At 40.0% G+C, this 13126-nt stretch overlaps 1 protein-coding gene across 4 annotated transcripts; it reads left to right on the forward strand.

Annotated features, from left to right (window-relative positions):
- Nucleotides 1-6980: 6980 nt before the first annotated feature.
- LOC129357253 (galactose mutarotase-like) lies at nucleotides 6981-12837 on the forward strand. Of its 4 annotated transcripts, none has more exons than XM_055026622.1 (9): nucleotides 6981-7018; nucleotides 8530-8729; nucleotides 9031-9185; nucleotides 9687-9800; nucleotides 10306-10398; nucleotides 11229-11310; nucleotides 11597-11747; nucleotides 11823-11997; nucleotides 12660-12837. In XM_055026622.1, exons 2-9 carry the CDS (start codon nucleotides 8543-8545, stop codon nucleotides 12735-12737), a joined length of 1035 nt encoding a protein of 344 aa, XP_054882597.1. In that variant the 5' UTR covers nucleotides 6981-7018; nucleotides 8530-8542; the 3' UTR covers nucleotides 12738-12837. The 4 variants fall into 4 exon arrangements, with proteins under 4 accessions (XP_054882597.1, XP_054882599.1, XP_054882595.1 ...); XM_055026624.1 differs by having other exon boundaries at nucleotides 6994-7018; nucleotides 8536-8729; XM_055026620.1 differs by lacking the exon at nucleotides 6981-7018 and adding an exon at nucleotides 7025-7188.
- The last annotated feature ends 289 nt before the right edge of the window (nucleotides 12838-13126 follow it).

Below are 13126 nucleotides of genomic sequence, written 5' to 3' on the forward strand. Positions count from 1 at the left end.
TAACTGATTGTAACATTAAAATCCAAATAGAGCTAAACTACATTGCATAGCCTCTATGAAAATGATTCATACAAATGAGTCTTGGCAATAATTCCCATTTGTCTGCAGTTCACCGACTATCAGAGCTACGTTTTCAGAAATTATGACTATGACCAGGATGGCTATATATCACAAGAAGACTTTGAGAGTATTGCAGCTAATTTCCCATTTCTGGACTCATTTTGTGTTTTGGATAAAGATCAGTGAGTGTGAAAAATAACTGACGCATCTGTTTGCTGTCATAGCAAATCAATTTAACTAATTTATGAACCATTTGGTGGATTGTGGAAAACGTGTGGCGATTGGTCTATGCTTTACTTACAGTCTGCAGTAATGCTCAAGGAAGATGGAAGGTTTGCTTTTTAAAAATGAATTGATGATTGGGATTTCATCCCCTCAGTTTGCATTTCCTCATCACCAAACTCAAAGTAATGTTGATTTTGTGGGATTAAACAATTTGTCTGAGACATCTTCTTTGAGAAAATGGCAAATTTGATGTGTGTTTGCAATCATTTACTAACTGGTAAACTCAGCTGGATTGAAGTTTTATTCATCAGACACAAAGTGACACTTCAACTAGAAACTAGACAGAATGAGAACAGCCTAGAAATCACAAAGGCACAACCCAATGTACGCACTTTTTATCTAAAAAATCTTTTTGTACTGTGGGAGGAAGCCGGAGTACCCGGAGAGAACCCACTCATGCTCATGGAGATCAAGAGGTCTTGGGTTTGAACCCAGGCCAGGATTCAAACCCAAGACCTCTGTTTCGCAAGTTTTTTCACTTTTCATCGAAATGAAAAGTGAAAAAACAAGATGCTACATACTTAAAATCAGGCAGTCAAGATAATCGAAACATGCCTTCTTACTTCTCTTCACTGCCTTCTTATCATCCCAAATTTCCACAGGTGGTGGGGGAGGTAGAGGTGAAAACCTCCTAATCTTCAAAGCTTCCCCAGCCGGGGAAGTTTGTTTTGGAAGAAAACTAAAAGAATCTTTTGGAGTCCAATCTTCTAGGGCTCTTTTTGATGGAGGAGAAGCTTTCTGCTCTTTAGGCTTCTCTTTGTTTCCATCTTCCACATCGATGTCTTTTACGTCCTCCTTTGTTGAAGATGTCGGCTCTTCCGGCTTTTCTTTGTTTAGTTCAGAGACTCCTGGCTGAGGAGTCTCTTCCACGCCGATGTCTTTTACGTCCTCTTTTGTTGCAGACGTCGGCTCTTCCGGCTTTTCCTTGTTTAGTTCAGAGACTCCTGGCTGAGGAGTCTCTTCCACGCCGATGTCTTTTACGTCCTCTTTTGTTGCAGACGTCGGCTCTTCCGGCTTTTCCTTGTTTAGTTCAGAGACTCCTGGCTGAGGAGTCTCTTCCACGCCGATGTCTTTTACGTCCTCTTTTGTTGCAGACGTCGGCTCTTCCGGCTTTTCCTTGTTTAGTTCAGAGACTCCTAGCTGAGGAGTCTCTTCCACACTGTTGATTTTTGCTTCATCTTTGGTTGAAGCGACGCAAACTTCTCCAGCCGGAGAAGTTTGCGTCGCAGGTGGTGAAGGCCTGAAAAGATAGGCATCTATCACATCATAATCATCCATCCATCGTGCAGAGGGAAGATTATCCTCTGAGCAATCCTCTCCAGCCGGAGAAGGATTGAAGAGAAAAGCGTTAAAATCATCCGGCCACTCTTCCTGGTAGGGAAGTCTATCCTCGTCACTCTCTTCTCCAGCCGGAGAAGGATTGAAGAGGAAGGAATCAAAGACATCCAGGTCCTCATCCTTAGATGGCATTCCAAATTGTAGGTTTGGCAGGATAACATTCAATGTTTTCCTGATGGCTGTGCTGGCCAAATAACCAAGCCCAAAAGACACAGGAAAGAAAAATGTCGTTCCAATCGCTTTCAGATCCAAAGACATGGCTAAACAGAATTGCAACTGAAAACTGAGGTTTTGAGATGCAAGTTTTTATAGCCTCAGAGGTTCTTAGATCTATGACATAGAACTATGTCATAGATCTAAGTCATTGATGAGGTCATAGCTACAATGAGCTCACTGTAGTTCTGGACAATGTCTTGCTTCTGATCGTTGCTATAGCAACAGTCAGATCAGTTCTGCATGATTGAAACTATTAACCCTTTGCAACTGCTTGACTTCATCATTGGAGGCGCCATGACGGACGTCGGCAGTGAAGGATGGGAGAACTGAACAGAGTGACTTCAGTTATTTATCCAAGTTGTTTTTACCAGTTTCTTGGTGGCTTCTTCTTGTTGGAGTGGAGATAACTTGTCTGTGAACGTAACAAACCTGATTGGGGATCATAGACGGTGATATTTACAAAAGTTGGAAATTGCTAGCTTCCAAACCGACCCATACTTCCTCCATCCTGATGTGTTCATCAAAATTGATTTGTCCTGAATTCACACCAATTTATTTATATCACTATGTCATAAATAGAGTTTCCCCTTACACTGGAGCAACATTAAAAACAATCAAAAAATCACCAGAGAGGAGCATTTGAAAGGCCAAAAGGTTATTTTATGCAATTGCTTGGCTGCTAGATTGTGGGATGTGTTGCCTCTATTTTTATGCTGCTTAGATTGTATTGATTCCTGCATTTTCTTTCAGTGTGAAACAAAAATCATACAACTCTGCATTGATCTAAAGAAGCAAAACGAAGCAAGCAGAAAAAAAGACTCCCTGTCCCCAAAACAATGAATATTTATCAATTTAAAAGCTAAACACATTTAAACCCACCTGTGTCCCTTGTTTCTGGTCAGGTCCCCGTCTGGTCACGTCTAGTCGGGTCCTTTCCTCCGTCCAGTCTGTGTGTTGTTTTTGAGGTTCACCAGTTGCCGCCAGCAACCTGGACTTTTAGAGTTATTTGTGTGCCAATCAACATTAAAACCATCATTTATGTCATTGCAACCTGGGTCCGCTGCATTTTTCCTCACCACCTTCATCGCACCTCATAACATTAACATTGTGAATAGGAAATAAGTTTCTTTGCTTGGTAGAAAATAGGTGAACTGAACCTTTTATGAGTTGTGTTTAGAAATGTGTCGTCATTTATGGGGTGATTAACAGACTTTTCAACAATCTAAGTTGTCTTGCCAAGAGTTAAAACAGTCACATTTCCTTCTCTGTTACATTTATATTTACGATTTCACTATTTTACTGGAATAAAATTCCTATTGAATGAGTAGCTTGGGATTCCCAAATACAAAGTAGAAAACGGCGCATAGAAATCCAGCTTAAGTTTGAATGTCTGAGGCTTAAAGCTGAGCACATCCTTAAATTCAGTTCTGCTGGAGAAAGAAACGTCACATTTTTTATGTTTTCTGTCCTGTGAAACCATTAGCACACAATGAATCTCTTCATCAACTGATGTACTTTCTACAGTCATATGAAAAAGTTTGGGCGCCCCTATTAATCTAAATTATTTTCATCTCTAAATATTTGGATGTTTGCAATAACTATTTCAGTTTGATATAACCAATAACTTATGGACACAGTAACATTTTAATATTGAAATGAGGTTTATTGGACTAAAAGAAAATGTGCAGTACACATAAACACAAAATTTGACAGGTGCAAAACTATGGGCACCTCAACAGAAAAGCAACATTAATATTTAGTAGATCCTCCTTTTGCAACAATAACAGCCTCTAGTCGCTTCCGGTAGCTTCTAATGAGTTCCTGGATCCTGGATGAAGGTATTTGTGACCACTCTTCTTTGCAAAACAATTCCAGTTCAGTTAAGTTTGATGGTCGCCGAGCATGGACAGCCCGCTTCAAATCATCCCACAGATGTTCAACAATATTCAGGTCTGGGGATTGGGATGGTCATTCCAGAACATTGTAATTGTTCCTCTGCATGAATGCCTAAGTAGATTCGGAGCGGTGTTTTGGATCATTGTCTTGCTGAAATATCCATCCCCGGCGTAGCTTCAACTTCATAACTGATTCTTGAACATTAGTCTCAAGAATCTGTTGATATTGAGTGGAATACATGCAAAACTCAACTTTAACAATATTCCCAGCAGCATTGGCCACACAGCCCCAAAGCATGATGGAACCTCCACCAAATTTCACAGTGGGTAGGAAGTGTTTTTCTTGGAACGCTGTGTTTTTCTGCCGCCATGCATAACGCCTTTTTTTATGACCAAACCACTCAATCTTTGTTTCATCAGTCCACAGGACCTTATTCCAAAATGAAGTTGGCTTGTCCAAATGTGCTTTTGCATACCTCAATCGACTCCGTTTGTGGCGTGCTTGCAGAAAAGACTTCCGTCGCATCACTCTCCCATACAGCTTCTGTTTCTGCAAAGTGCGCTGAATTGTTGTGACACCATCTGCAGCAAGATGATGCTGCAGGTCTTTGGAGGTGGTCTGTGGGTTGTCCTTCATAGTTCTCACCATTCTTCTTCTCTGCCTCTCTGATATTTTTCTTGGCCTGCCACTTCTGGGTTTAACATGTACTGTCCCTGTGGTCTTCCATTTCCTTACTATGTTCCTCACAGTGGAAACTGACAGTTTAAATCTCTGAGATAACTTTTGTATCCTTCCCCTAAACAACTGTGTTGAACAATCTTTGTTTTCAGATCATTTGAGAGTTGTTTTGATGTGCCCATGATGCCACTCTTCATAGGAGATCCAGACTGGAGAACAACTTGCAATCGGCCACCTTAAATACCTTTTCTCATGATTGGATACACCTGGCTATGAAGTTCAAAGCTTAATGAGGTTGCCAAACCAATTTTGTGTTTCAGTAAGTCAGTGAAAAGTAGTTAGGAGTATTCAAATCAATTAAATGATAAGGGTACCCAAATTTTTGCACCTGTCAAATTTTGTTTTTATGCATATTGCCCATTTTCTATTAGTACAATAAACCTCATTTCAGTACTGAAATATAACTGTGTGCATCGGTTATTAGATATATCAAACTGAGATAGCCGTTGCAAACACCCAAATATTTAGAAATAACAATAATAAAGATTAATGGGGGTGCCCAAACTTTTTCATATGACTGTATGTATGTTAAATGCAGAGAATCAGGGCAAGTACATTGTTATTAGAAAATATTATTGTTTTTGCAATCAGAACTGACTATCATTAGGTTAAATGAATAATTATTTTTTTAAAAACAACATGATGATTTCAGGTGAAGCAAACTGAGTAGACGGGGGATAATGAAAGCTACAACAAAACATTGACCATCTGGGACATGAGATCAACGGTAAGCTGGACAGTTTTGCCACAGAGGTACAGGGCCTGGCAGAGCGGGTTAACGAGGCGCAACAGAGGAAAACAGCTTCAAGAGCTTCATATAGAGTCCAGTTCCAGAAGAAACGACGTCCATGTCAGAAGGCCAAGCGGGAAACTTCACTGCATAGTATATGGGCTCTTTGCACCATTTCATGGATTTCCAAACAGTCCTGAATTAAGAACATCTTAAAACCTTTCTCCGGCTTACTTGTTTTGGCTTCGGATCGATGTACATTGTTAATTGTTACCTTGGAAAAGCCCTGCAGATACCCAGCATAAAGTACCATCTATTGCTATCCTGCCACCTTGTGGTGCACAATAGGAACAACTTGTTTGGTTGCAGACTTAAAAATACTAGGAAATATGTACTGCTTATCAGATACACACTGGTTTGTAAGATATGAATATCTTGAAGGAGCACACCAGTCTGTGTGGAAATAACCTACAAAGTGTGTTTTACTTGGTGAATTATTACTGAAATAAAAAAAAACTTTATAATAATATTGTTAGTTTTAACTAAGTGGATAAGTAGATATATTGTACATGTATAAAAAATAGAAGAACCTGTTTGTTTGTTTTTTAACAAAAGTTTGAATACATTTCAGAGTTACTGAACTCCTGGTGACGTTTTTTTGATGACAGTTCATTTTTAGAGCATGAAGATGTTGGAGACTAGGTTTTGAAAGAGAAATCCGTTTTGTGTTACACTCGATAATTTTGTGATTATTCTAAAATATGCTAATATTTAATATGGTCATAAATACATTTCACCATCTGTATTTGTTCTGTTGTAGTTTTGTTGACTCTGTTTTGGGGTCTCTTAATTTTTATTTTTTTTTACTGCTTTGCTGCAAGGAAATTTGCCCTAAGAGGACAATAAATTAACACTGATATGTTTTCATACTCAAGATCTCCATGTAGAAAATAGTGGGATGTTCCTTTGATGGATTGACTCATAATGATTCCCATAAACAGAGCTGAGAACCTGAAAGTTAATTTCATGGTTTGTGTTCATTGACTGTTTCCACTTAGGCTTTTGGTGCTTGGGCTCAAATCTGCCCTACTTTCTCAGAATCTGTAGTGAGTCTCAACTTTTGCTTTCGCTTCCTCTGGAGGAGTGGACCAGAACCCATACTGCAGTGCAAGCCTGGTCCAGAACTACAGGAAACATCTGGTCTCTGGAATGGGAAACAAAGATTTATGGCCCAATATTAACTGGGTTTTCCCAATAAGTATCTAACACTTATTCCACACAATAAAATGCAAATTACACATTCTTTAAAACAATAATGCAAGGTAATGTAATTTTTAAAAAAGATTTCATACTTCTTGCGCTGCATCGTGAAACAGACATTTGATTGTCTGAATCCTCTGTAAAACAGTGCTACTGTTGCTGACCACTGAGGGTGATGGGTCAGGCTGACAGGTCACATAAATCCAGCACAGAACTAGAAAATAATTAAATGTCAAAATAATGTTTTTGGCCTAAAATAACTAAAGATTTACATCCCTTCTAACGTCTCCAGCCATAGTATTTAAGTGATGCCAAATCAAAATATTCAACAACTTGGTCAGTAGATATTTTTGCTGAGTTTCGGGATATTTCTCACATGTCGTAGATTCTTATGGAGAGAACTGTTTGAGGCACGCCCCTTCAGTCACGTGACTTCCGCATTCGTCTGACGTCTCACGCGCTTTCTCTCTCCTGGACTTGGTGAGGCGTTCGCAGGTAAGGGGCTGGAAGCGGAGCATTCACACTGGTTTTCAGGCTTGGCCTGGAAGGAGAAGCTCGTGAGCCTGTCAGCTCCTCAGCTGGACTTCAGCTCTGGGTTTCTGACGAGGAAAGGTCCAGTCGGCTCAGGTGTTCTCCCGAACTTTGCCTCCCAGCCCCCATTAAAGGTCAGCGACCTTTTCCACTTTTAAGTCAGAATTTATCGAGGCGCTCTTTGTGGGTGTACGAAACTAAGGGGCACACCTGGCCGCTCATGTCGTGGTGGTTCTTCTGCACTGGACATTTAACGCGGCGAGGTTTAGTGACAACCAGCAGATTTGACCGAAGTTTTTTAAACAGCCTGGTGGTGACCACAGAGAAGCACTGTAAATAATTCAGTTTCATGCTGCTTCTTAAAATTGTTTATACTTGGAACTGGAGTTCATATTTTCATGTTGCTTCAGAGAAATAGAGTTATTTGAACAGAAATCAGAATGATGGTTATCCCAGAGTCTGCAGACATTTCCACAGAAGACACTCAGAGATGTTCGCACAGCAGCTGCAAATCGTTTTCATCATTAACAAAATAAGAAGCTCATTTAAATGTCTGCACCTCAAATATAAACAAACTAATCTTGCAGCACAGACATGTCAAGTCATATAATACTGTATATATAAGGAATACTTACTGTTGGACCAATTTTGAAATTTACGTCCTATTCTCTTGGCTGAGACACATTTCTGTTTTTCCTTCAGGTCAAAACTGTCAGCTCAGACATTTGTTTTCCAAACACGTCCAACATATAAAGAAAAATGTAGGAGTTGCTTGAACCGTCCATCTCCAGGTTCTAACGAAGAAAATCAATTCCAGACCATTACCTGCCACCACCATGTCTGGAGGTTGGTGTGCAGTTCTGACATGCTGTTAGTTTTGTTCCAGACGCAACAGGACACACATGCTTTGTCTCTGCAGTCGATGAATATTTTCACATCACTCTAGAGGTTCGTCTGGATACGTTTGGTGAACGTGAGAAGGGCCTTTTGGCCTATGGGGTTTCACAAATTATTGTACTCAAACAAATAAGGAATTGTTTGCATTTCCATGCTAATAATTTAATAAAACTGTGTTGCTTGCAATACTTTTACATCATTTTTTGAAATGTACATTTATACATTTGCATTCTAAATGAAAAGAAAAAAATGTTGTAAATAGTTGTGGGTTCACAGTGAAAAAAAAAATCCAAGTGAGATTTATGTTTTTATACGACTAAAGGTCTAATATGCAATAACAGTGTACCTAAAAGAAAAAAATAAGTGAAAAAACTGACACCACATCAGGCGATATTAATGGTTTTTATGGAGAAATATAAAGGTAAATAAAACAAACCATAAATGCTCTGGACCCCAGAAGGTAAAGGCGGTTCTGTATTCTACGATATTGTGTAATTGAACTGAAATCACAGATATTTTTTGAAAGATGGATGGTTTTAAAGAGATGGCCATTGTTTTTTCTTTCCCTCCATGTTGAGGATCAGACTCGGGATGACTCAGGTCAGCCATCAGCAGTGGGGACAGGTCCCTGGCCTCGGCAGCGTGGACATGTGGACCCTCCAGTCCCCCCAGGTGCGGGTGGAGGTCCTGACCCTGGGTGCCATTATAAGGTCTGTGTACTGCAGAGGAAAACATGGGCAGATGGAGGATGTAGTCCTCGGCTACGACGACCTGGAAGGTAAGACATAAAATATTCAACATTTGAAAAAATTATTTGATAAATAATAAATTAACAAAGTAATACAAATGTATTGTAGAGGGCTCCCACCCCTACAACACATTTCTTCCAACCCTCAGTTGTGACTAACTTTAGATCTTTTGTAATAAGTTCTGGTCAGAGTCTGTTTGATTGATCAAGCTAACCAGTCCAGTTAGCTTGAAACTTGATTTGGGCCGATGCCTGGAAAAGCTGAGAGAAATTGAAGTGACTGCATACTTACCTTTGATAAAGGTGAACAATCACATTTTTATGTTGTCAGGTTATGTGTCAGATAAACGGTACCTGGGGGCCTTGGTGGGTCGTGTGGCTAACAGGATAGCAAAAGGACAGTTTGTGGTGGAAGGAAAAGAGTTCCAACTAGATACCAACAATGGACCAAATGCCCTGCATGGAGGCCTGCATGGCTTCAACAAGGTAAGACGAACGCTTGGGGAGTGTGTTTGCTGTTCCTGGTCTGGAAACATCAATGAAACATTTCAAGGTGGGTTCAGAGAAAATGTGAAGCATTTCCTCGTCCAGTAACAGGACAGCTACAGCAAGTTTCTTTCTTTTTGAAAATAAAAGAAAGAGGAGACCAAACCAAAATGCCTATCTTTTTACCCAGGCAGTGTTAAGTTTAATGTAGGACATTGATTAATATTGGCTTTTCGTTTGATTGCTTAAGATGATTTCTATATTTTGAGAGCCTAACTAGGTTGATAAATGACTGAAGCAACAAGTTGTCAAGAATGCTTTCCAGTTTTTCTTCCAATTCTTGGGGCTTTTTTTTCTGTAGATGAAGATTCTTCATCTTTTCCAGGAGATAAAAACTTTAAGGACCAGATGTAGGGCAGCTGTTTGTGTTTCCTGGTTCTATGGGGACGTTTCAAAAGGAAATCTTCTTTCTTGAGTTCCTCCCTGGGTGTCTCTGTCCAGGCAGTCTGGCTTGCTGCACAAGTGGAAGGTGGTGTGATCCTCAGTCATACGAGTCCAGATGGAGACCAGGGCTACCCTGGTGAACTTCAGGTCTCTGTCTCCTACACTCTACAGGTAAACATACTCATGTCTCAGCATCAGAACCATGTATCAGAACATTTGCCTCATTTCTTCTCTGAAGGATGTATAAAACAAGGATTGTGAAGTTCATAGCAACAATCATTTCAGAAGAGGAAGAAAGGTTTGTAGAAAGTCGTTGCTGAAAACACTAGAGTTAGGTTAACTGAACAATAAATAAAGATTAAAAATCTACATCTGAGGAGAAGACCATTAAAAACCTGAGTAGAAGTTTGTCGCTGAACTATCAGCTTCAGATGGAGCTGCAGTGTGTTCCAGACCATTACTCCTGAAAACGAGAAGGTTGAAGGACGGATTCTATAGCAACTAGGCCGGTTGGGATGGAAAACGTCGCGGACTGGACAGTGCCTCGGTTATCCAGATTGTTTCCCAGACTCATCTTTCCAAATATCATCTTCGGCTCATCTTGATGTTTTACTGAGCTGATTTTGCACATGACCTGCCTGTGTTGGTGAAGTTTGTGTTTTCTGTTTCTACTTAGGGGGAAACTTTAACTGCTGACTACCGAGCCCGCTCCACCAAAACCACCCCCATCAACCTCACCAACCACTCCTACTTCAACCTAGCAGGGCAGGTAAGACCTCGACATCATTCACACCCTGGAAACTTTATTATGTGAAATCAACTTTTTTCAGCTTTACATCATGTTACAATGTTATTCCCGCATCAAAGATGCGCCTGGAGTGTTGCATGTTTAGAAATCCTTTAATCTCCACGGCAACCATTCAACTGTGCAAAACGCCTGGGTGGACATAGCCCCGCCTTCAAAACACAGTTCCTCCTCAGAGCTGCAGCTTCAGAGCTTCCACCTCACAGAGGAGCTCTTCCCTCAGTTTCTTCAAACTAGCCAACTGCAATTAGCAAACACCTCCACCAGAGCTGTGCACCTGGTGAGCCCATTATAGGAGCTACTTACCAGAGCATCGCTGGTAAAAACATTGTAACACAGGAACCATGTTGTGATGACTTCCTGAAGGCGGAGTTTCAGAAAGAGCAGGTGTTTTTAAAGAGACAAGAGTCCCACTTTAAGGCATTAAATTACAGTCAAATTTCTTTAAAGTTATTTTTGATACATATAACTTTTAAAAATACATAAGATTGTAAAAGTCAAGCTAGCTTAACTGAGCTATATATCCAGATTTTGCATTTTCATTAAAATATTTTACTGACCAGTGAAAATGTGATTCTTGCCTTATTGCTGAAGTTTTGACAGTTAACAGCAAAAACTCACATTCATATTTTGAGATTCTTTGCTTGACTGCTTCATTTTCCCCACCATAAATGTTCCCAACTTAATGCATAGCGATGTCACACACACATCATGACACAAATACTATTTGCTACACACGGTGATAAATCATTTCTATATGTGTGTGTTTGTGTTCTTACATCCTTTGGATGAAGGGAGCGGCAGATATCTATGATCATGAGGTGTCAATCAGTGCACAGTCTTACCTGCCTGTTGATGACACATCAATCCCTACAGGTGAGTGCAGACGTTTGTCCTTCTCTGACATAATATAGTCTCTTACCTTAGTCTTAAGCTGCTCTACTTCTGACAATAGTGGGATAGTGGAAGGAATGTTATTAGAGATTCACCAATTGAAGATTTTTAGGCTGCATGTAAAGTTCTGACCTGCTAATAACAGTTCTAGTCACTTTTGAATTCCCTTTAAGATTCATGAATAAGAGAAAATACTTTTTTTTTCTTGTTACGTCCCCCCAAAAAGATGCTTTTTAAGAAAAATAAGTCAGAGCCAATCTGTTGGCAGGAGAGATCCGCCCTGTGGAGGACACACCCTTTGACCTCCGGGTGCCGGTTCCTGTCGGTGTCCGGCTGAAGAAAGTTCCTGGCCTCGGCTTTGACCACAACTTCTGCCTGTGTTCGCCCAGAGATGACTGGACAGAAAGACATGCTGCCAGGTAGCCGCACAATGCATGCTCACACAGCAAAAACTGTTATTGATTTTGAAAGGCAAACCTTATTCCTCGTTTCAGAGTGCTTCATCCCCCCAGTGGGCGTGTCCTGGAGGTGTCAACCAGCCAACCAGGAGTCCAGTTCTACACCGCCAATGTCCTGGATGGCTCCGTCAGAGGAAAGGGAGGAGTGACGTATGGGAAGCACAGCGCCTTCTGTTTAGAGACACAAAACTGGCCCAATGCTGTTAACCAGGTATGTGGCTGGATGGAGAATCACTTCCAATGATTAAACTTAGGAAAATATCAAAATCTTACAACTGTAACTTTTTTCTTGGTTTTTTTATGCTCTGTTTGATGCTGTTCTTTGCAAGGTCTTTGTTATGATTGAGACATGTTGATTTCAATGGGATAATCCAATATCACTATTTATTTATAGTAATACATAAAAGTTACTATTATTTAGGACAGCAACTAATGATTCTTTTTAGTAATCAATTGTTCTGACAATTATTCAAATAATCTCTCTAGAAAATTGGCATCTTCCGCAGGTTTTTTATTTAACCACTTAAGCCTTTTTTTTACACATTAAAAATACATTAAAAACAAAGATAAGATAATTTTCTGTTACTTTTTTGAATAAGAAAATAACACTTCTCGCTAAAAATGCAATAATGTAACTGCAATGTTTGAATAAGATGCATTAATAATAACCTGGGAGAAACTAGATGAATGAATAATTACAATTTCAGTCGATTCTCCTGGTTACACAGAAGGATCTTTTTAAAGAAGAGAGCCACCTCCCTAACGCTCACTCTTTCTGCCCATTTTGTCTAAATATGTGGTTTAATCAAAAACATGTGTTTTTAAGTCATGTCTGTGTTGCCAAACCAAAGGTGTGTGTGTGTGTGTGTTTAGGCTTCCTTCCCAGATTGCCTCCTGCGTCCCGGGGATGAATACCATCATGTGTCTCGCTTCACCTTCACCACCGTCTGAACAGTCAGGACTCCAGCGATGACCTCTGACACATATCTAAGTCAAAGCTTTGCTTTATGACTGCATGAGTTGTAATAAAGTAAAGGTTTGATCATTCAAACTGGTTTGGGCCCTCTTCATATGAATATCTAAAAACCATCAGTCTTATCAATTATGTGAAGTAACTGATAGCTATTGACACTTTAACAAACACATCATTTTTAAGCTGCAGTAATGATGCACCAGATATCGGTTTGGTTTCACTTCCCAAACCGATATCTGTTACTGATCCTGGAAGTGAAAAAAGAGCTGAATTGACTTAAAACTTTGCTTTAAATACATACATAAATATGCTGACTTACAAATCTATTTGCTAACGCTTCACTTGTACAGCACAATGAATACATCAC

Source organism: Poeciliopsis prolifica, unplaced genomic scaffold (genome assembly GCF_027474105.1).
Source record: "Poeciliopsis prolifica strain line A6 unplaced genomic scaffold, Auburn_PproV2 SCAFFOLD233, whole genome shotgun sequence".
NCBI lineage: Eukaryota > Metazoa > Chordata > Actinopteri > Cyprinodontiformes > Poeciliidae > Poeciliopsis > Poeciliopsis prolifica.